Source organism: Macrotis lagotis, chromosome 8 (assembly GCF_037893015.1).
Source record: "Macrotis lagotis isolate mMagLag1 chromosome 8, bilby.v1.9.chrom.fasta, whole genome shotgun sequence".
Classification (NCBI taxonomy): Eukaryota; Metazoa; Chordata; class Mammalia; order Peramelemorphia; family Peramelidae; genus Macrotis; species Macrotis lagotis.
Window position 1 is genome coordinate 84,225,182 of NC_133665.1, and position 21,905 is coordinate 84,247,086.

Genomic DNA, 21,905 nt, shown 5'->3' on the forward strand with positions numbered 1-21,905 from the left:
TTAGATGTCCTTTAAAAATAGGAATGAAGGAGCCTAGAGAAAAGATGACTCAATTTCATTTATTCTCTTACCTATCATTCTTCATATTGGCAAAGATGAAACCATTCTTTTCTTAAAAGGACTTTATTAGTTTGTTTTCCTTGGATTTGTTGTTAATCAGGGATGTAGCTTCCAGTTTTGGATCTATAGTTTTGTCACCCCTAAAACAGAAATAGCACATTATAATGTAATAATACCAAAGTTAAAATTTTCATTGTTACTTTTCTCTTCTAATTCTAGAAGTCATTGTGGAATTAATGTTAATTCCCACAAATTCTTTACAATCAAACCTAGCAGAATTAACCTGTCTTGCTTCTTCTGACCTCTGTGTGAGTGCTTCCCTTGAGTTCTCCTAAAAGTTTTCTTTTTAGGCAAATGTATGTTTGACATTTGAACAGTGTGGCCAGTCTACTGAAATCATCCTCTTTGTAGTAGAATTTCAATGCCTGACAGTTCAGCTTGAGAAAGGTTTAGTATATTATCTTGCCAGGTGATCTTTATAATCTTTATAATCTTTATAATCTTTATAATCTTCCCAAAACAATTCAAAGGTGATTCTGTTTGCTGACACAGCACTTCTATACTGTCTTCACAGTTGGATTGGTACAATGGCTACCTTCATTTGGTAGGCACCCTAAATATCTTTTCTCTCCCACAATCTCATCTGGAGACTCCCAAACACTGCAATCATCAACCTCATCATCTATGAGTACTTTCCTGGAAAGTATACTGCTAAGGTTAGTGAACTTAATCCACAGCATTTAAAATTTCTCCATTTGTTGTAACTCATGCATGGTTCCACATATGGATGGTATGATGCTGGCTGGTGGAGAATCTCTGTTTCCTTTTATTTGTCTGGCCAAAATTAGCACAAGCTGAAAATAATTGATCCATATTCTCAGAGGCTCCACGATTTCACAAACATTTTTGAACAAAAAGCACATCAACTCTCCTCCACTTTAGTTTTCAATTAAATAATTTGCCATCAGTGTCATAGTTGAACTTGATGCCATTTTCATCCTCATGAAAGGCATCTATCAACATTGCTGAAAACTCTTCAGATATCTCTGGAATTGATTGTGAAACATGAGTGATAATGGCACAGGACTTCCCAGCATGGTGGGAAGGCACTGTGCTCAATGAGCAAAGCAGAATATTAGTAACACAAAAGAAATGTGAGCTGTGCAAATTTAGAGACATCCCTGCTTCAGATTTTCAGATTAACTATTTGTGCCTTTCAAGCTCATATTGGTCTGATCAACTACAGTCATATACTCACTGTATCTTCATCCTGACATTGTGATATCATCTGGGGTTTCTTTGGACATGAAGGACAGAAAACCAGTCAGCAGAACTTATGTATTGTCTTGAATAGGCACAAATAACACTTGTTGATTTGATTTGAAAATGTTATGAAAGAGGGATAATTTTGTTCAACAGATTTGATCCTAAAAAATTATATTGTAGAATTCCTTTAATTTATTTATTTTTATAAACAATTTAACAAACTTTCATTTAAATGTTGATTTTTAAAAATATATAGTTTCAGTGGTTTACTTTGTCAGTGGTTCTGCATCAGCTAATTTAATATATTTAACTATTGTTTTGTTCTCTAATTTATTCACTTTGAATCCAGAAACAGCTTGGTTTTTAAGATAAATTAGTGGTAAATACTGCATCCAGAAATATAGTAGGCATCTGAATATTATTTGCATATCATATTTGTGTGTTGCTTTTAAAATGTTGTAAATATATTCAGTTCCACTCTGTTAAGGGACTATAATTTAAAAAAAAACACAAAAACAAAAACAAGGGAGCTAAGAGATTACTATCAAGATAAAGGTACATATTCCCTAGATGAGGAATTCTACCTTTTTTAGCTTTTGTTATATGTAGAACAGTGTTCTATTTATTTCATGAACACAGAAGTTTTAATTGAGTATGACAGGTTCCAAAGACAAAAGAAATGCCTAATTCATTGTAACAAATTATTAATCACTGTTTAAACCAAGGTGATTGTTACTTTATGGGTAATAAAACTATTTTCTCATTCTCCTTTGTTGAGAAATCAGAGTTTTACACTAACCTAAACCGTTCAAATATGTTTTAAAATTATATCTTTAAATAAATATTCTAAAGGAAATATTAACACGTCTAACTTTAGCCTAATTCAGCATCAGGTTTTCCCTTTATTTTTTGAGAGATTTAATATTCCCTAAAATTATTGAAAATAAAAAATTTTGACAACAATGTTTTATGTAATATATAAACATAACACACTAATCAATTGTGGTCAATTTTGATTTTAGAATTTATGAGAAAGGATTTCAGGTTTTTTAACTTTTCAGATTATTTTGTTAATAGTAAATTTTGCATTTTTCAGGAAATGTTTAACTGCTTTTTTGTAATGTTTTTGTAGATATAAGTTCACTCTGCTATTTTAGTTTCTAATTTTTATGAATTCACAACTTTACAGGAAAATGATTTCCGTAATTTATCTCATAACATACATGACTTTTCACTGAACAAAAAAAGATTTAAAGTTTCAATCCATCCTAATTCTCTATTTTCTTTGCTAAACAATCACCTTCATCCTCCTAGAGGGAATAAGACTCACAGAATAAAGCTAGTAGTGACTATATGGATAAAATAGGAATGAATTTGGCTTAAAAGCAAAGGGGGAATAGTCTATAAAAGAATGGAAGTGAGAATAAAAGTTTATCCTGCAGGGGGAAAAAACCATGGTACTACAGAGATCCATAATTATGTGCCACAAAGCTGTGAAAGAGGTCACTGTGTTGTGTTGTCATTGTGACAATACATAGTGACAACACGGTGTTTGACCTCAGGTCAAAGAATTGACAAGAGGAGAGCCAAAAGGGTGGTAAGCAAGGAGGCTCCCAGAACTTTTCCCAAAACAACTTTAAAAAACAAGCAAACCTCTAAACAAATCCTAAAATGACAGAACTCAGCAATAAACCAAAGTAAATCAACTTTTCAGCTCAAGGTAACTTGAAGGAACTTTTAAAAAGATTTATTTCATGTAGGCAAAAGGGAAGTGCAGCCCAGCATAGGTATGGGCCCTGGGAAGCCAGCAGGAGGCTTTTAGCCAGATTTTTGGCTCAGGAGACCATTTGTACAGTGCACCAGCAATGAGAGCCCCAATCCCAGCTCAAATGACAAAGCCTGAGCTCCAGAATACTGGTGCAACAAGTAGGACGGAGTTGGGCAGGGAACAAACTAGAACACCTGTGAGGCGGAGTAGAAAGCCAGGGACTCATCCCAGCAGAACAAATAAGTTTGTAATTGTACCACCTGTGCCCCATGATTAGAGCTTGACTTTCAAAATAAGCAAAAAATTTAAAAGCATATTAACCTTAGAAAGATATTGTGGTGATAGGGTCTTAGAAAAAGAAAGTTGTGACAAAATGCCTACATGTAAAGACTTATTGGTCTCAAATCCAAAAAATCTCTTTGAAGAGCTCAAAAAGGATATTAAAAACCAAAGAAGAAAAGAAGAAGAAAAACTGAGACAAGAAATGAGAGCCATGCAGGAGAATGATGAAAAGCTGGAAAAGAAAACACAAAAATTGACTAAAGTAAATAATACCTTTAAAATTAAAATTGACCAAATTGAAAAAGAAAACTCTTTTAAAACTAAAATTGACCAACTAGAAAAGGAAACTTAAAAGCTAGCTGGAGAAAATAAATCCCTAAAATTAGAATTGGACAAGTGGAAACTAATGATTCTATGAGACACCAATATTCCATTAAACAAAATCAAAAGTTGGGAAAAATAGAAGAAAATGTAAAGTACTTCTTAGGAAAAAATGATTGACCTGGAAAATAGATCCAAGAGAGATATAATTTACAAATTATTGATCTACCTAAAATCCATGATCGAAAAAAGACAATATCTTGCAAGAAATTATCAAGGAAAACTGCACTGATATGCTAAAACTGGAGGATAAAATAGTCTTTGAAAGAGCCCACCCATCACCTCCAAAAAGAGATCCCAAAATAAAAATTCCAAGGAATATTTTAGCCAAATTTCAGAATTAGCAGCTGAAGGAAAAAATACTCCAACCAGCCCAAAAGAAGTAATTTAAATACTAGGAAGCCATAGTCAGGATTACACAGGACTTATCAACTTCAAGATTTAAGGATCATAGAGCCTGAATGTGATATTCTAGAGGGCAAAGGAGTTTAGATTACAAGAATCAATTGTCCTGCAAAATTCAGCATATTCTTTCAGCAGAAAGATGCAATGAAGACTTTCAGACTTACCTGATAAAAAGATCAGAACTGAACAGAAAGTTTGATCTTCAAAGATAAGACTCAAGAGATATGTAAACAGGTAAATGGAAAGAAAACATTTTAGTCAATAAGACTAACTGTTCACATCTCTCAATGGGAAGTTAATACTTGTAACTTGAGAATTATATTTCAATTAGAACAACTGAAAGGTCCATTCTTAGACAAAGGGAGTGAGTATAAATTGATCATGAAGTGATATCATATTGGTGATTAAAAATACCTTAGTGTTACTATAAAGATAGTCTTTACCCCACACATTCCCTGGAAAGACCTCAGGGACTCCCAAAGAGCCAGAAGAATGCATATGTATGAGATAAGAATAAAACAAGACATGAAAAAGGATTATACTGTGAGAAGAAGAGAGATAGATGAAGGTAAACAACACTATAGGAAGAGGCACAAAGATGTATTATTGTGGAAGGAAAGAAAGGAGGGTATGATCATTGATTAAATCTTACTCTTTACAGGTTTGACTCAAAGAGGGAATAACATACATTATGAAGGTATAAATTTATCCTATCCTACAAGGAAATAGGAGGGGGGAAAAGGGAAAGAAAAGGGAGGGATAAAATGATAGAAGGGAGGGGGAAAAGATAAAAGGGAATAGAAAAAAAAGGAAGGGAATTGATAGAAGGGAGGGAAGATTGAGAGAGGTGGTGTTCAGGAGGGATAATGTGAAAGGAGAGAGAAAAGTACAAACACGGAAGATAGGATTAGATCAGGTACAAAAGAAACAGTAGTAAGGGACTATGATAACCTACTGTTTGATAAAGCCAAAGACTCTAGCTTCTGGGATTTGAACTCATTATTTGATGAAAACTCCTGGGAAAACTGGAAAATAGTATGGCAAAAACTAGACATAGACCAACATCTCACACCCTATTCCAAGAAATGAGGACAGGATTTAGACATAAAGGATGATAGCATAAGCCAATTAGGAGAACAAGAAATTGTTTATCTGTCAAATTTAGGGAGAGGGGAGGAGTTTATAACTAAACTAGTTATAAAACATAAATATTGCAAAATAAATAATTTTTAGTATATTAAAATTTATTTTTACACAAATAAAACTAATGCAACTAAGATTAGAAGGAATGCAGAAAGCTGAAAAACAATTTTCACAGTTAATCTTTCTGATAAAGGATTCATCTCTAAAATATATAGAAAACTGAATCAAGACATTCTTCAGTTGATAAATTCTCAAAGGATATGAACAGGCAGTTTTCAGATGAAGAAATTAAAGCTATCTATAGTCATATGAAAAAATGATTCAAATCATTATTGATTAGAGAAATAGAAATTAAAACAACTCTGAGGTACCACCTCTGACCTATGAGACTGGCTAAAATGACAAAAAAGGAAGACGATCAATGTTGGAGAAGATGCTGGAAAACTGGGACACTAATGCACTTCTGGGGGAGATGTGGATTGATCCAATCATTCTGGAACTATGCCCAAAGGGCAACAAAACCCTGTATACTCTGAACCAGTAATATAACTACTAGGTCTTTATCCCAAAGAGATAATAAAAAAGGAAAAAAGACCTACATGTACAAAAATATTTCTAGCAGTTGTTTTTTATAGTGACAAAGAATTGGAATTTGAAGGGATGCCCATCAGTTGGCAAATGGATGAACAAATTATGTTATATGAATATGATGGAGTACTATTGTTCTGAAAGAAATCATGACTGAGTAGACTTCAAAAAACCTGGAAAGACCTTGCATGAACTGATGCTGCATGAAGTAAGCAGAACTAGGAAAACACTGAACATGTTAAAAGCAACAATGTGAGATGATCAGCTATGATGTACTCAGCTCCTTCAGTAGTTTAGTGATCAAGGACAATCCTAAAAGACTTGTGATGGGAAATATCATCCACATCCAGAGAAAAGTATATGGAGTCTGAATATAGAGCAAAGCATACTATGTATCCACTTTTTAAAAGTTTTTATGTTTTTTCTTTCTTTTTCCTGTTTCCCCCCATTTAGTTCTAATTCTTCTTTCACAACATGACTATTATAGAAATATGTTGAATACAATTGTACATGTACAACATCTATAGAACTTATATCCTTAAAATAACAGTGATAATGTAGTGGAGTAAGAGATGATATAATATGTTTTTTTATTCTCTGCTAGAACTACTCTATAAACTTTGTGAAGATCAGGAAGTCAAAAATGATACCTCAGAGAAGATACTGAAACAAAAGTCAGATGAGACATTACAGAAGGTATATCAATCTTTACTATAGAGCTAAACAAATTAAATTTAAATTTCAACATAAAAGATTATTATATTAAATTAGAGCTCATTACTTTAAGTCTTTTGGTTAGTAGTTAATTTAAGTTCACTAACTTGGCTTGCCATAACTAGGTCAATAGTCAATGAATGTGGAATAAATGTTGAGACATTTGTGCTTATGGATGGATAGATTTGTATATTTTAGAATGAAGAGAATAAAAGTAATGGATATAAAATTAAAGTATTCCATTTTATTACTATTTATATTAGAACAAGAAAAGGGACTGATGCTGGTAGGGAACTGAAATTCCCTCTACCAATATAGGTCACCACCTTTCCTGTAGCTTAAAAGTCTTATTAAATTGCCCAAATTACTAAGGTGCCTTTAGCTAGTATATGTCTGAGAAAGGACTTGAACTCAGGTCTTCCTAGTATTGAAACTAACATTTCATTTGGTATAGCACATTGTCTTAGCTTAGATATTTAAACTGATAAAATTAGACTTCTTTATGCTATACAATGTTAAGTATGGAAACATCTAGCTTCTAAGCCAAAGAAAAGCTATATACAGATATTAGATTTCACATTATGATTTCATGATATGCTTTTTTTCAAATTTTAAATATAAACTATTTGCCTAAATTAAATTATTTAGTTCTTTGGATTTTATATTTAAAATCTACTTATAAGTTCATCATTTACTGTGTGCATCCTACTGACTATGTAGTAAGCCTAACATTAATAGGGAGATACTGTTATGAGCTTTATCATTTAACAAGTAAATGTTATGATTCATATTTATATTTTAATTCATATTTTGATTCACAAATATGCTATGTTAGCAGATGTTCACTTAAGGGGGCTCAGTTGTATTTTGCCATATGTTTTGTTTTATTATAAAAATGCATACTTTAAATATACTTATTCTTTAACTGGATTGTCATTTGACCAAACTGGATTAACTTTGATTCTTAGAAATCTTTCATATTCAGAGGATATATAGATATAGATATACAATATTATATAATCTAAAATATTAGCATGGTTGCATCTATTTTTTATAAGTTTAGATTAACTTGTAATAATTACAAGAGATGATATAATCACATATACTTACAATGCCATATGGTCAGGTAATGAAGGCTGTCATCTCATTATTACTGAATGACAAACATCATGTTAAAATAATAACATAGAGTACAAGAAAAGCTCCTGTTCATTTATTTTAAGGTAGAATGTATAACTGAAATTATTTGAGTACTAATATCTAGGAAACCACATAGTTTTACTGGTTTATCATTTATGTTTAAAAAATATAACTTAGTTTTCCAGCTTCAGTATGATATTTTTCTCTATGGTACCATAGGGTAAAAATCCAGGCAAATCTATTTATTTATTCATTCCATTTATTTATTTTATCAGAAATGCCTTAATCGTTAGAAATGTAAAAATCAATTTTAACTGCTAAAGAAACTAATAAGACTTTTTTTAGTTTGGTCTTGATTCAAGTATATTCAAGTATATTAATATATTATTACCATAGAGATGAATGAGATTAATGGATTGATTATAACTTTTGGATGGTTTTCTGTATTTGAAGTAGCACTATTTACTTTGACAGGACCATTACTGTCTTATAGAAGAAATCTGAATTGGATCAGAAAAAAAAGAGTATACTAGGTCAAGACTGAATATAATTTTTATCTAGGAGAACTGAAATGTGCCATTTATTGTATTTTTTAAAATCAGGACAGTAACAGTTTTAATTGTATATTATCAGATGATTTATTTAAAATGAAATTTGCTGTACTTTCCATGAAAAATAATTTATTTAAAACTTTTTAGTTAAGGAAGAAAAATTGAATGTGAACTCTTTAAAGAAAACACATATTTTGTTTGCTTCCATTTGGAGTTTATCTTTGATATTGCACATGCTTTAGCCCAAAAGCCAAGTGATTTTTCTTTCAATTCTTCCCACATCTCCTTTCCTAAAACTATATTTCAGCTGAGAACTTCAGTGTGTACAACATTATATTAAAACCTATGAACTGTCCCTTCTCTTTACTCGTAATTCTCAACTTCTCAAGTTTGAGAACCGCTTTATAACATCAAAAGATTTCTTATGGTAATACATATAAACTAATGTTCATTGATAAAGTAAATATAGAATGACAATGCTAATTTGATTTTAGCAACACTTTTAAATGAACTTATATTTTTTATATAATTATAACATCTATCTTCATTTTTTGAGACATTCAGTTGATAGAATGTGTTTATTAACTATCCTGAGTTAGTTAATGAAATGGACATGGTATTTCTAGGTGAAAGGTTTTAAATCACCATTTAGATTCTAAAGGAATATTGTCTTAGTTTTGTTCTGTTTTGTGTCCTCACTTTTATATAACAAAATTAATGTAATACTATTATTAACTTTATATCACTATGTAGTTTTGTCGATCTATAATGTATTGTCCACTTATTTAAATTTTATAAAGTTTCAAAATATTTAATGTGTCATCCTTGACTTTTAAATGATGTGTAAAATGTCAACCAGTTCTTTACAAGTAAGAAAAAGTCTTTTTAACTTAATGAAAATTAATACTAATTTTATGATTTGGAATTGTGATTTCCTTGGTATCTGAGATTCTCTCTTTGTCTTTCTAAGAAAACCTATAGATGCCTTCTCAGAATAATTTTCAAAAATGCTTAAAATAAATTATAATTTTTTGCAAAAAACCAATTAAATAGAAAAAACATCTTGGAGTCAGGAGTACCTGGGTTCAGACACTGAGTGATTACCTAGCTGTGTGGCCTTGGGCAAGCCACTTAACCCCATTTGCCTCGCAAAAAAAAAAAAAAAAAAAAAAACCTAAAAAAAATTACAATTTTTTTTATAAAATTTATGGGACCTCAGGTTAAGAATTCTCATCTTCATCTGTCGTCTAGGGTATAAAGAAGGTAAGGATCTTGCCCAGTATGACATGGGGAATATGTGAAAAGGGTAGGATTTGAACCTAAGTCTTTTTGGTCTTTGAGATCAACTCTCTATCCACTTTACCTCTTTTTTTTTTGTATCTTTAAATTTAGTTCTACTTGCTCTGATTCAGATCCAGTAAATGTCAGATTTGTGATCCTAGATTTAGACCTGACAGGGACCCCAGACACATAGAATCCAATTTTATATTGTACATATAAGGAAAGTATAGCCCTGAGATATAAAATGACTTGGCCAGTGTCTGTTAGGTCATCCTGACTGAAAGATGAGGCTGCTTATATCATCAGAATGTTCAAAAAACTTAGGCTTTCTATGTACTAGGGACTGTAGACCACTGGGGAATACAAAGAATGTGAAAAAAAATGTGATCACTTCCCTCAAGGATCCCACATTGTAATTGAGTCAACATTCAAACAGCTATGCACATATATATTACGTAGAGTGGAAATAAAGTCTCAGAAGGAAGGCAATTAGTGGGTATAATAGGGAATTGGGGAGAGAATCTTGAGCTGACTATTGAAGAAATACAGGAGGCATAAGTGAAAACAGAGAGCTTTCCAGGGATGGGAATAGCCCCTCAAATTCATAAAGTTAGAAGACAGTATCATGTATCATGTATGAGCAAAAGCAGGAAGATCAGGGTCACTCTATCTAAAGTATATGGAAGGAAGTCCAAGATAAGATTGTAAATGGAGAGAAGTGGGAGGCTTTAAAGATCATTTCATCTTTGATCTTGGAGGTAAGAGAGAGAGCCAGACTCAGGAATTTATGGACTGTGTGTGTGTGTGTGTGTGTGTGTGTGTGTGTGTGTGTGTGTGTGTGTGTGTGTGTGTGTGTGTGTGTGTGTGTGTGTGTGCTTTGGAGATAGGAGGGAGTAACATGGTCTGTCCTACAATTCAGGAAGATAATTCTTTATGCCATGTGGCTTCTTTTACCAAGTCCCTGTCAACAATTCAAAGGATACAACATAATAAAAGGAGTAATATTATGGAAATTTGCTTCTTAGAAATTATATAATATTCCTCATCAGTAATGTAATTAGAAAATCTAATAACTTTCTGGAATCACTATTGTTAAGAGTATTACTGACTTAATCTAATTAGTAACTAACCTCTATTAGCAACCAACCATTTTTTCTTAGGAGAGACACTGTTACAAAATCAATTAGAAACCAGTCTTTTTTTTTTTTGTAAAGCATTTTAGTAATGGAAATTCTGGAAGTAGATATGTATTTTTTGTACGTGTTCTTTTGTACACCTGTACTTCAGAGTAAATTTAATGGTCTCTAATGCATCTGAGTATATATAGAATCCTCTAAAAATATTTTGATAAATTCATTATACTTTATTTGATAGAATGATATAGTGAATAGAGAGCTGACCTTAAATCCAGATGCTGACTATGTGACCTTGAACAAGTTACTTAATTCTTGGTGATATAAGCAGTTGTCTGAAAAGTGAAGAGAAGATATTGACTTGAAATGATAGAAGAAGTTTCTTTTATCACTGAAATCACATTTAGTCCTTATTCTTGTTGGAGAGATTAGTTCACATCAGGCTGAGCTTGTTATTGTTATTCTACTTTATACTTAATCATCTACTCCTGATAAGAATAATGATAAAATTATATCCCTCTTACCTGCTGGTAACCTAAGAAATCAAGGGTTCAACTTCTCCAGATTTAAGTAAAGCCGCACTGAATTGAACCAAAAATGCAATCAACCTTTCTCCTCTGTGATGACAAGATAAATCTAAAATCATTTGCCTTTAATTATGAAATATTTCCATTGACTTGTTCAAATGTAGTTTTACTCAACTTATGAAAATCAGGAGTCGATTTAATTTTTTAGTAAAAAAAAAAAGAGACATTTTAGACAACCAATATCAATGATTTAGATAATTGACTTTGGGGAGGAAACTCTAGTTACATAATTAATCTCAACTCTTGACTATTTTAGCTGACAGACTAAAACTTTTGAGTTTCAGACAAAAAAAAGTAGTATTCTACAGTACCTAAACAGCCAAAATGAAGGCATTGTACACTATGGTCAAGACATTGGACCTTGTACTAGGAAAACTGGGATTCAAATCCCTTAGGCATGTATTAGTTATGTCATCCTGGAAAAGTCACTTTATTTTTCCTTACTTCTATTTTCTCTTCTGTAAAATGAAAGATCTGGATTTGGTTATGTTTGAAATTTCTCTCTAGATCTCAAACATTTGACAGATCACAGCAAAAAGAAGGTATCAAATGTGTCTGTCTTCCCAGCTAGAAAATGTTTTAAAAAGAAAATATGCCCAAGATATATAACAGCATTAGGAAGAAGTATTTGAATACATTTTAAAAAATCATAAGCACTATTGAGATCATATTTTAAGATTATTAAATTTGGGTTTAGTCATTTTGTCAGCTTTGCAGTGCATTTTAAATTTCAAATTCATGAAAACGATTTCATTTTTGTGATATACATATAATATAAAACTCATGGATATGTTTTCAAATTATTTTACTTGTGTTGATAGTTTTTCCATTATGAAAATATTGTTAACAATAAATTGTATGGATAGCCAAAGTAGTATCAATCTTAGCAGTATCTCTTAACTTATTATTCTGCTGTTTCACTTTATCTAGAATATTATTACCTTCATTTGCCATTTACTTACTCTTTGCTCAACAGTTTTATCATTTTTTCATGTTAGAATGTATTCATCTACCCACACTTAGAATATTCATTAATCATTCCAGTTTTATTTTGAATTTTAAGTTACAGTGATCTCACAATTCTGGATTTAACAAGGGAAAAATGAAATCTTATTCACTTTTGTTTTAGGTAGTTGATTTGGAAAAACGACTGAAAGCTTTTGAAAAAAAATCAAGGAAGCTGAAAGAAGCAAATAAAAAGTTAACTATAGAAAATGATGGAATGAAATTTTCCTGTAAACAACAGCAAGATGATGCAGAAGCAAAAGAAGAAGAGCTAATACATCTACAGAAAGAAAAGGAAGATTTGGAAAGAGACAGAATTTTTCTTAAATTCAAGGTCAGGGAGTTGGAGATGGAAATGAAGGACCTACAAAAGCAAATAGCAGAAGTCAAGCCTCCTAAAGAACAAGTGTCAGAAGTCAGTTTTCTGAAGGAGAAAGTATCAGAGTCTCTGAAGAAAAAAGCAGCAGAAATTAATGAGATGAAAAAAGAAAATGAAAAGCTGAGGAATCACATAGAAGAAAAGGACACAAATCAAATTCCTAAGGCTCAACAAATTCAGGAGTTGCAGAGAATGCAACTGATGCAAGAGATGCAACAACTACCACCTCAATTACCAGCTCAACCACCAGCTCAGCTACCAGCTCAGCTACCAGAACAACTCTCAGCTCAGGTACCAGAACAGCTCTCAGCTCAACTACCAAGACAGCGATCAGTAAAGCTACCAGCACAGCTACGAGTACAGTCTCTAGCTCAGCCCCAAGTGCAGCCAGTTCAGCTGTCTCTGGACAAAGCTATGCCTAAGGAGCCCACTCTGGAAGTGGTGAGCACTGAACAATGTAGACAATGTAAGACAACTATCACCAAGGTTAAATTTAAAGCAGCCAAGAAAAAAGGTGCCACGGGACGTCCCCAGGCTTTTCTCAATCAGTCCATCAAGGTTATAAGCAATATGTTTGAGAACTGTAAGGACGACTGGGAGGATATGAGTGAAAGCAGGTACGGCTCTCATTAACTTAGCTCTTTGGAGGGGACAGTGTGCATATGTAAAGCACTAGCAAATGGAGATTGAATTTCAACTACTGTCGATTTGGTATTCAGAAAAAATACTGTCAGATCCTTTGAAATATCTTGGGAGGTCTTGTTCTGAGCTTATTGACTGAAATTTGCATGCAAAATTAGCCACAACTGCATGAGTATTTGAATAGGTGCCAGGAAGCCCAAAAGAAGGCGATGCTTGATTTCTTCCAGTGATGCTATTTTCATGCAGTCATGAGGCTTGAAATTGACAGTTTGGCAGGTTGATTTAATTTGCTGGCCCTTTGCATATTCACCACTGACAGCTAAGGATTCCCAGGCAAGCCTACTAAGTCGGTTTAGTTATCTTGTGACATGCCGACCCAGGAGGAGAAACATTTTTTCCTCCTTAATTTAGTTAGATAAATTTTGAATGACCCATTTCAGCTTGTTACCAGATGTCTACAAGCTGTTTAACATCCTTTAAATTAAGAACCATCTTCACTAATTATTTCATGTATGTTTTATACACAGTCATTGTACTAACTTTAATTGAATGATGGTAAAAAATTAGTTCTTTAAAGTTATCATGGTACAGCTCTCCAGTCTTGAATCATATAGCCCCCAGTGAATGGCAACAGGAATACACTAAAGATCTATAATGTTTCCTTCCCTAATCTCTGTTCATAGATACATATGCACAATAAATCCACAAGGGCAAAAGAGTAGGTAGTTTTTTAATGATCTTAGCTCATCACTTTTATATTTTATCCTATACTCAAAATGAATTAACAAATTTGATCTCTAATTTTTCATACTATTTCAAAGGAACCAGTTTTAATACTATAGAGATTTAGTTTTTAATCATAATTTAATTTTTGAAAGATTACTGCTAGTGTTGGGCTAGGTTTTTTTTATAACTTTGGTATCATTGTGGGCCATTCTGTTAAAAGTTGTTCTTTATATAACCATAGATTTCAGATTTGGATATCATCTGGTTCAACTTTCTAGGCTCAGGAAAGGGAAATATAATAAGAAACAAGACTTGTTCCTTTTGTGTGACTTTATAATTGGTCTTCTTTTTGCCTCAATCTTATTCCTTTGTAAAATTAAATTGAACTAGTTAATCTCTAAAGTCTCTCTAGCAGTGAATTCCATTATGAAGTGGACAATTCACCATTTTGCCTGTGTATTCCTGGGAAAGTATTAGATTCCAGATTGGGTGAATACTTATTTTATTAACATCCTAACTAGGAGTTATCCTTTTCTTTAAGGTATATTTCAATTTAAATTGTTCAAAATTTCTCAAGCTGTTGGTGTCTATCCCCATTCTATAAATGATATGAAATTTTATACTGTTTATAAATGTGTAAGATAGATATGTAGATAGCTAGATACTGTTCATGTAAATAAGTCCATTCATATTTTCATGCTTTACATGAAAATTTATTAACTGCTTGCTCAGTTCTAAGGTACATTCATATGTACACATAATTGAGGTAATATATTACATTATTCTTTCTTTCTTTTTTACTTGAATTTGTCACTAGGGTTCTTGAAACTTGATTTCACTGTGAGCATTAAGTATTTTATTTACTACTGCATCACCAAATACACCCATTAAATACTCAGTTGCAAAGAATTCAGATCTGATTAGATCCCAAAGTAGATCTTCACAGTTATCAGAATATTTTTCCTCCTTTCACCTTTTTATAGTTGATGAAACACAATATTGGCATCTTGGTGACACGGAGGCAGAGTGCTAGACTTGGAATCAGGAGGATGAGTTCAAAAAACCCCGGGCAAGTCACTTAACTTCTTTGTGCCTCTGTTTTCTTATCCATAAAATAGGGGTGACATTTGTGCCTGCCTTACAGGATTGTAATGAGGATCAAATAAGATAATATTTGTAAAACATTTACCAAAAATTTAAGCCTCACATATATATTACTCATCATTATTATCTATGTAAGCACTTCCTATTTGTGAAGCTCTGTGCTAAGTGCTAGGAACGTAAATATGAATAAAAATACTGACCATCTTTTCTCTCAAGGAGCTGAGGGCCCATTACCTGAAGGTGGATAGAGAAAAATGAACAATGCCTCTTTTTTAAAAAAGGAAGAAGATTGATATATATAGGCTTGAGCATATGATGCACAAATCAAAACTTATAGAAATAGTGTTAGAACAAGCAGGCCACTCTAACAATTGGTAATAAAGTTTCACAACATGTACATAACCATTGAATTTGTCAAATGCAACTAACAATTATTTAGCCTGACATAGAGCCTTTAGGATAACCATGCCCTAAGAATGGAATGAAATGTCCTTCTATAGGTAGCAATGAAAATTCAGGTAATTGCATCAGAAACCATATTGTGGTTATCCTTAAGGTTTCCTTTAAGTCTCAACTGAAATCCCACCTGAAGGAAATCTTCCTTAGCCCTTCTGAATTCCAGTGTTTTCCCTTTGTTAAATATTTACTATTTATCCTGAATATGGCTTGCTTTGAACACATTTGTTTGTATAGTGTTCCTCCTATTAGACTGTAAACACCTGGAGATCAGGGATTGTCTTTTGCCTGGTTTTTGTATCCTCGTGGCTTAGGACAATACCTTGCATAGGTATTTAATAAGTGTTTATTGATTTATTGATTGACAGAGCCTCACTATATTAGAAATTCCTATTTTTTTAGATTGTGATAAAAAATTGACTGACCAAACTTATTCTTAGAATTGGTTTGTCAGTATATATATATATTAGATTTTTCAGACAAATAGTGTGACAAATAGTATGAACATGGACTGGGTTGAGAATTGAGAAAGGAGGAAGAGTGTTGGCATGATTTCTAATTATACTCAGTTTCTTTATACAGTGACATGTCTTTTTAATAGAAATAGTTTTCTGGTGATGTTGTATGGTTACAAGTAATACAATAATACAGTCTCTGAAAAATTAAAATTGAGGTGTGCTCAAGGGTAATAACATTCTACATGTTGGGCACAAGTAAGCCTCAGTAGCTGCTAACAAAGAAGTGTGCATGAGAAGCAGAGGAAGTCATTCAAGAGATCTGTGACTGCCTGACAACATAGTGTAGTCATGTCACAAGATCAACACTTAAGTGATAGACACCCAGAAGATCTATTCATAGCCACATGTCATGAGAGCTAAATGAAAGCCTTGATCATATTTGACCCCACTGGAAGAATTCTAGAAGGATGTGAATAAGAATGGAAAGGCATTTATGGTTATAGTATGCATTATTAGAATGAATAACTTTGTCGACAAGATCAGAGTATGTTTAGTGATGCTATTTGACTGCATTGGATCATGGAATCCTATCACCTCTGAAGAATTACAATTGCAGCTAAATTATTTAACAATGGAGAAAAATACCATGATATAAAAGGGAAGTGGCATCAAAATATCATCTACATTATCTACGACCAGAGAGGATGAGCCCAGTCATTTAACAGTCTCCTGGCTGTTCAGGGCAAGACTCCCCGTTTCTTGGCTCTGATTGTGTCCCATGTCTGGTGTGCTCTCCCTCCTCTGCTCGACTCCCCACCTCTCTAGTCTTCTCTCAGTCTCAGCTAAAATTCCACTCTCTACCAGAAGCTTCTCCAGCCCCTCTGGAAATAGCCTGCTTTGAATCTATATTTGTTCACAACTTGTGAACTCCAATGAGGCCAGAGATGGCTTTTGTCTTTTTTGTGTCCTCAGCATATAGTGTCTAGCTCCTTGTAGGCACTTAAGAGAAGCTTATTGTTGATTGATGTAATGAAAACGAGAGAGAGAGAGAGAGAGAGAGAGAGAGAGAGAGAGAGAGAGAGAGAGAGCTCCTATTCCATACAAATATAACACATAAAGGTGAAAAATCTTCATAAAACCCTCACAGAGGATTTGTGAGGTTCAGTGGATAAGAATTAAGTTGAAAATCACCATCACATATTTGGAAAGGACTTAATTCTCTTTCTAATATGATATCAATAGCTTTGTATATTGTAATAGCTATGATAATTATTATAACAAGTATTATAAAAAAATACCATTATGAGTAAGTAATAACTATTACATGGCCAGTACCTGAATAAAAATGCTATTTTAATAAGTAGTTTCTAACTAAAATTCTTGGGAAGAGTACTCTTCTTTTTTTGACTGACATTGTAGTCCATTTTTAGACTTTTCAGTCCATTATCTTATTCTTAGGCAGCCTTTCCTTAGATCATACCTAAATCTGCTCTTTAGTGATTTCTGCTCATGCTTCTAGTTTTGTTTTATGGGACCAAGCAAAATCAATCTAATCTCTTTTCCTCATATCTCTTCATGTGCTTGAAAACCAATGTTATGCTTTTTAAAAATATTTTCCCCAGTCCAAACATCCCCAATGCCTTCACTTTTTAATTTGGACATTTGATGAGTCTTTATCTAAATTTTGGTAAAAATGTAACTGTAGAAATAAAAGCCAGGACCAGGCTTTATAGGAGAGAGCATGTTGACATTATGTGATTAATAATAACAATTCTTTGGGTTTCCTCATTTAAAGGTTCCAAATTTCTCCCCTAGGACAACTAATGAAATCCTTTGGTAAAATCTAAGCAAAATTTGTGCATAGCATTCCATTAATCTACCAGTCTAGACCTCCTTCTACTGTTTTGGTAATGCTGAATAATGACTAGTTTTGTGCTATTTTTTTTCTTTCAGAAACTGCACTTCCTTTATTCTGGATAGTATTTTATCTATCCTAAGCTATTGACTCTTCCCCTCTTTTCAGTCACCAGTCTTTTTTAACCACTTAGTGCAGTATATATTGAGGTTTGGGGAATATTAAGTTGAATCATTGTCTAGAAGAGATTCTGAGACTCCCAGAGGACTCCACAGTTAGACCACCATATGTCCCAGGACCCATACAATATATTGACAGGATGGAGTGCAGACCATTGCTGACAGGACATTGTGGAAAATTACACATGCAGCGATTTAGTATAATGTGTGTTTTTTTTAATAGGATTTATATGTTGGAGAGCTTTTTATTCTTTTTGTTTTCATTACTTTGTTTGGCACACTTCTTTTTTGTTTTTAGGAATTGGCAAGTTGAAAAGGTCAACTACACTTTCATTTATCCAACTTGCTTAATGTCTAGAATAATACTGTTTTGATCTTTTCATTATCTATTCAAATTCTGGTTTCTTTAGGCTAAAATTACCTAATCTGTAATCTTCAGTTTTATATTTCATCCCTGTCATATTTAGTTAAGTTGTATATGTACAATGTATTTAAGAGATGATTGACAACCTTTTCATTATCTTTTAAAATCTTATGTAAAAGGGGCAGCTAGGTGGTGCAGTGATAAGAGCACCAGCCCTGGAGTCAGGAGTACCTGAATTCAAATCCGACCTCAGGCACTTAATAATTACCTAGCTGTGTGGCCTTGGGTAAGCCACTTAACCCCATTGCCTTGCAAAAAAAAAAAAACCTAAAAAAAACTTAGGTAAAACAAATCGATGAAATTTGAGTCATAGAAATTCAAACTAATTTAGAAGGCAACCTTAGACATTTTCTAGTTCAATCTAAACTTTCTAGTCTGATCCATATTTGAAAAACCAAGATTCCATTTGAACATCACTGCTAACAGAAAAGTAATGGTCTTGCTAGACAGTCCTTTCAAATTTTGGACACCTAATATTTGATTTTTAGTATTTCAACAATATTTAACACTAACAATAATTATTAAAGAATCAACAATAATAGCACTAATTTATAATATGATGATTTGAAACTTTGAAAATAGTTTTTATTTATCTATAACAAATAAGATTTTATGAATTTATATATATATATATATATATGTTCATACATAGTTATATATTTACTTATGCATTTAGCAAATTTGCCCATATACTAGTATAAATTTCTCCTGGCCAAGTTTAAATTAGTTTCACTTTCTTACCATTTCCTTCATAGCAAAGTCCATAAACCTTCACAGGTCCCTTCTAATAAGTCATTTATTCTGCTTATCTTAATATAGGCAATGTATCCCCCTTTCAAAGTGTGTTTTAAATGGTAGAGCTCATCTGGCATTTCAAATACATCAGTAAGCTATCTCTGACAGATTTTTCATATGATATTTCCACTAGTGTGCATCATTGTAAATTTGCCTGGGGGATATTAGAGATTTGAAAATAATAATTAACTTGATTCTCTGTTGCTGTACTATCATTTCCTTTAATTAACACTACAGCTGTAGCCACATAGTATAACAAAGTTAAGTGGATATTTTATAGTTATCTTTTGTTCCTGATTAATATAGATGCCTTCACTGTATAATTCTGCCCTTCCTCCCAAGTATCCTTGGCACATGCATAGAGTTAAGTTCTAACTGTATCTTAAGTTGTTAAAATTATTTTAAGACTCAACTTGTAAAGATACAAATTACTTTAATAAATTTTCTTCTTGAATTTTTTCCTGTTAAAGTGATTCTGAAGAACTGACCTCACAAAATCTAGGAACAATCATTGTGGAAACATCTGAAAAAGTCAGTCCAAGAAAAGATAAAGGGAAGCACTCAGAAGAAAAAGCAGAAGATAAAGAAATTACATTAGCTATAGAAGGTCCAATCAAAAAAAAGGTATATAATACAGATTTATTTATAAAACTCATTTTAATAGTTTTAAAGACTTCTTTAAATTGTCTGTACACTGATATCAAGTAACACATGATTAATTATTTTAAGCTTTTCCAATTTTAAGCATTCCTAGTTTAATTTTTTTCAAAAGGCATAAAATAAAGATTAAAGTTAATTATATAGCACTCTGATAATACTTAAATGTAAAGCATCAGTTAAAGAAAAATTACACATTTTTATTAATAAATGAAAATATTAGTAGAAAGGAAACCTCATAAATTTTCTTAATTATATTTAATGTTCTCTACCTAATGAGAAATTCAGATAAGGTTCTCGTTAGGTAGAAGACATTTGCCCTCACAAAATGTCTATTTTAGCCACATTTAAACCTAAAACAATAAATATTTATTCTTCTGGAGACAACTTAGTCTATTTTGTTTCTTTGCAATAACTCTGCACTAATATGGACTGTTTTTAAGTACTATTCTTTCTCCTTATCCCTCCAGTCAATTAGAAAGCATTTTCGAAGTCCTTGCTATGTGCCAGCCAGTGATCTTAGGGTCTCAGGGCTGGAAAGATGCAGAAAAGCAAAAACACTGCCTCTCTGCCCTCTAAGGTCTCCCTTATAAAGTTAGGAAGTGACAAACTATTCAACTACGACTTACATAATAATGATGATGAATACTACTATCTCAGGGCACTGTGACTGCCCCCTTAACACACACCAGTACAAAGTTGGAGGATAAATGTTTTCTTTTATCCTAAATACTAAATTTTTCTTTCATTAAAGTTGGAGGAGGCTGTGCTCTCTAAAGTTCTTTTATACCTGATTGTTTAGTTGACACAGAAAGACTGTAGAGTTCCTAGCACATCAAAAGGAAGCTTTTAAAAAGTCTGCAATTGGCAGAAGCATCATAGATCATCTCTGCTGGCTCACACTCCATCATGCAGCCCTTTCAAATGATCACCAGCTTCCAATTGAACACCTCTCAATTAGATAGAAACGTTTTACTGATGAAATGAAAAGAAAATATTTATTTTTCAACATTGTTCTGATTTGAGCTTTGCAGTGATCATCCCCACTATTCTTGGAAGGAACTCCCTTTTTATCTCCCTCACTGGAGTCTCTGCTATGTTAAGACACATCCCAAGCATTTTCTTCTTCTTCTGCATGCAGCTTTTCCTAATGTCCACAACCGCTGGTGCCTTCCTCTCTATAACTGCCTAATACTTATAGACTATTTCATACTTAGTCATATTTATTAACTTTCTATTTGTCTGTATCTATGTTATTTTTTATAAAGAATATAGATAATGTGTGACTTTTCAATTGACCCATAACCTGTTTTGTTTGTGTACATGGTATAACTACATAATATGACTGCTTTTTTAAAGCATGTATCTTAGGATACATATGTCCAGGAGAAGTTATAGTTGTACTGTAGAAAGAACTCGGCAGGTCTTGGGTTTCAATCATACTGCTCCACCTTGACGAAATCACTTAATATTTATGGGTTTCTTCTCTATGAACTAAAAGAGTTGGGCTCAATCTCTACATGCTATGAGCTTAAAACATTTTTGAAGCACTTCTCTTGGAATTCACTTTAGTCTGTGACATATTTTTTTAACCTGGGAGGATGAAATTGGTTTTTCTAAATGACCATAATTAATTCTTTTCTCAGTTTGATGTTTAAAGGAAATATTATTAAACTCATAAGTACTATTTTGAGTAAGAAATAACATGTGACCATACCATAAGAACTGTTTCCTTGTGTGCTTTTAAATGGGCTCTGGGAAGTGGCTCCAAAAATACTGTGGAGCAATGGTAATGATTCAAGTGTAGAGTGCCACAGGATTAGTAGTTATTTTTGACGGAAAACATTCACTGGGCTCAAGATACTAAAAAAATCAACTTGAGTCTCTATTTAATCATTCATTTTGTATATCCACAATCTGTCAGTC

The 21,905-nt window shown here is 32.7% G+C and overlaps 1 protein-coding gene across 2 annotated transcripts in view; it reads left to right on the forward strand.

The window, feature by feature from the left end:
• The window catches only part of CNTLN (centlein), a 585,894-nt gene that overhangs the window by 415,041 nt on the left and 148,948 nt on the right, over positions 1–21,905 (forward strand). For both annotated transcript variants that reach the window (XM_074197564.1, XM_074197563.1), the window contains exons 14-16: positions 6,498–6,589; positions 12,429–13,300; positions 19,793–19,946. In XM_074197564.1, the coding sequence (XP_074053665.1) occupies positions 6,498–6,589; positions 12,429–13,300; positions 19,793–19,946 (1,118 nt within the window). The remainder of the gene's footprint in view (positions 1–6,497; positions 6,590–12,428; positions 13,301–19,792; positions 19,947–21,905) is intronic.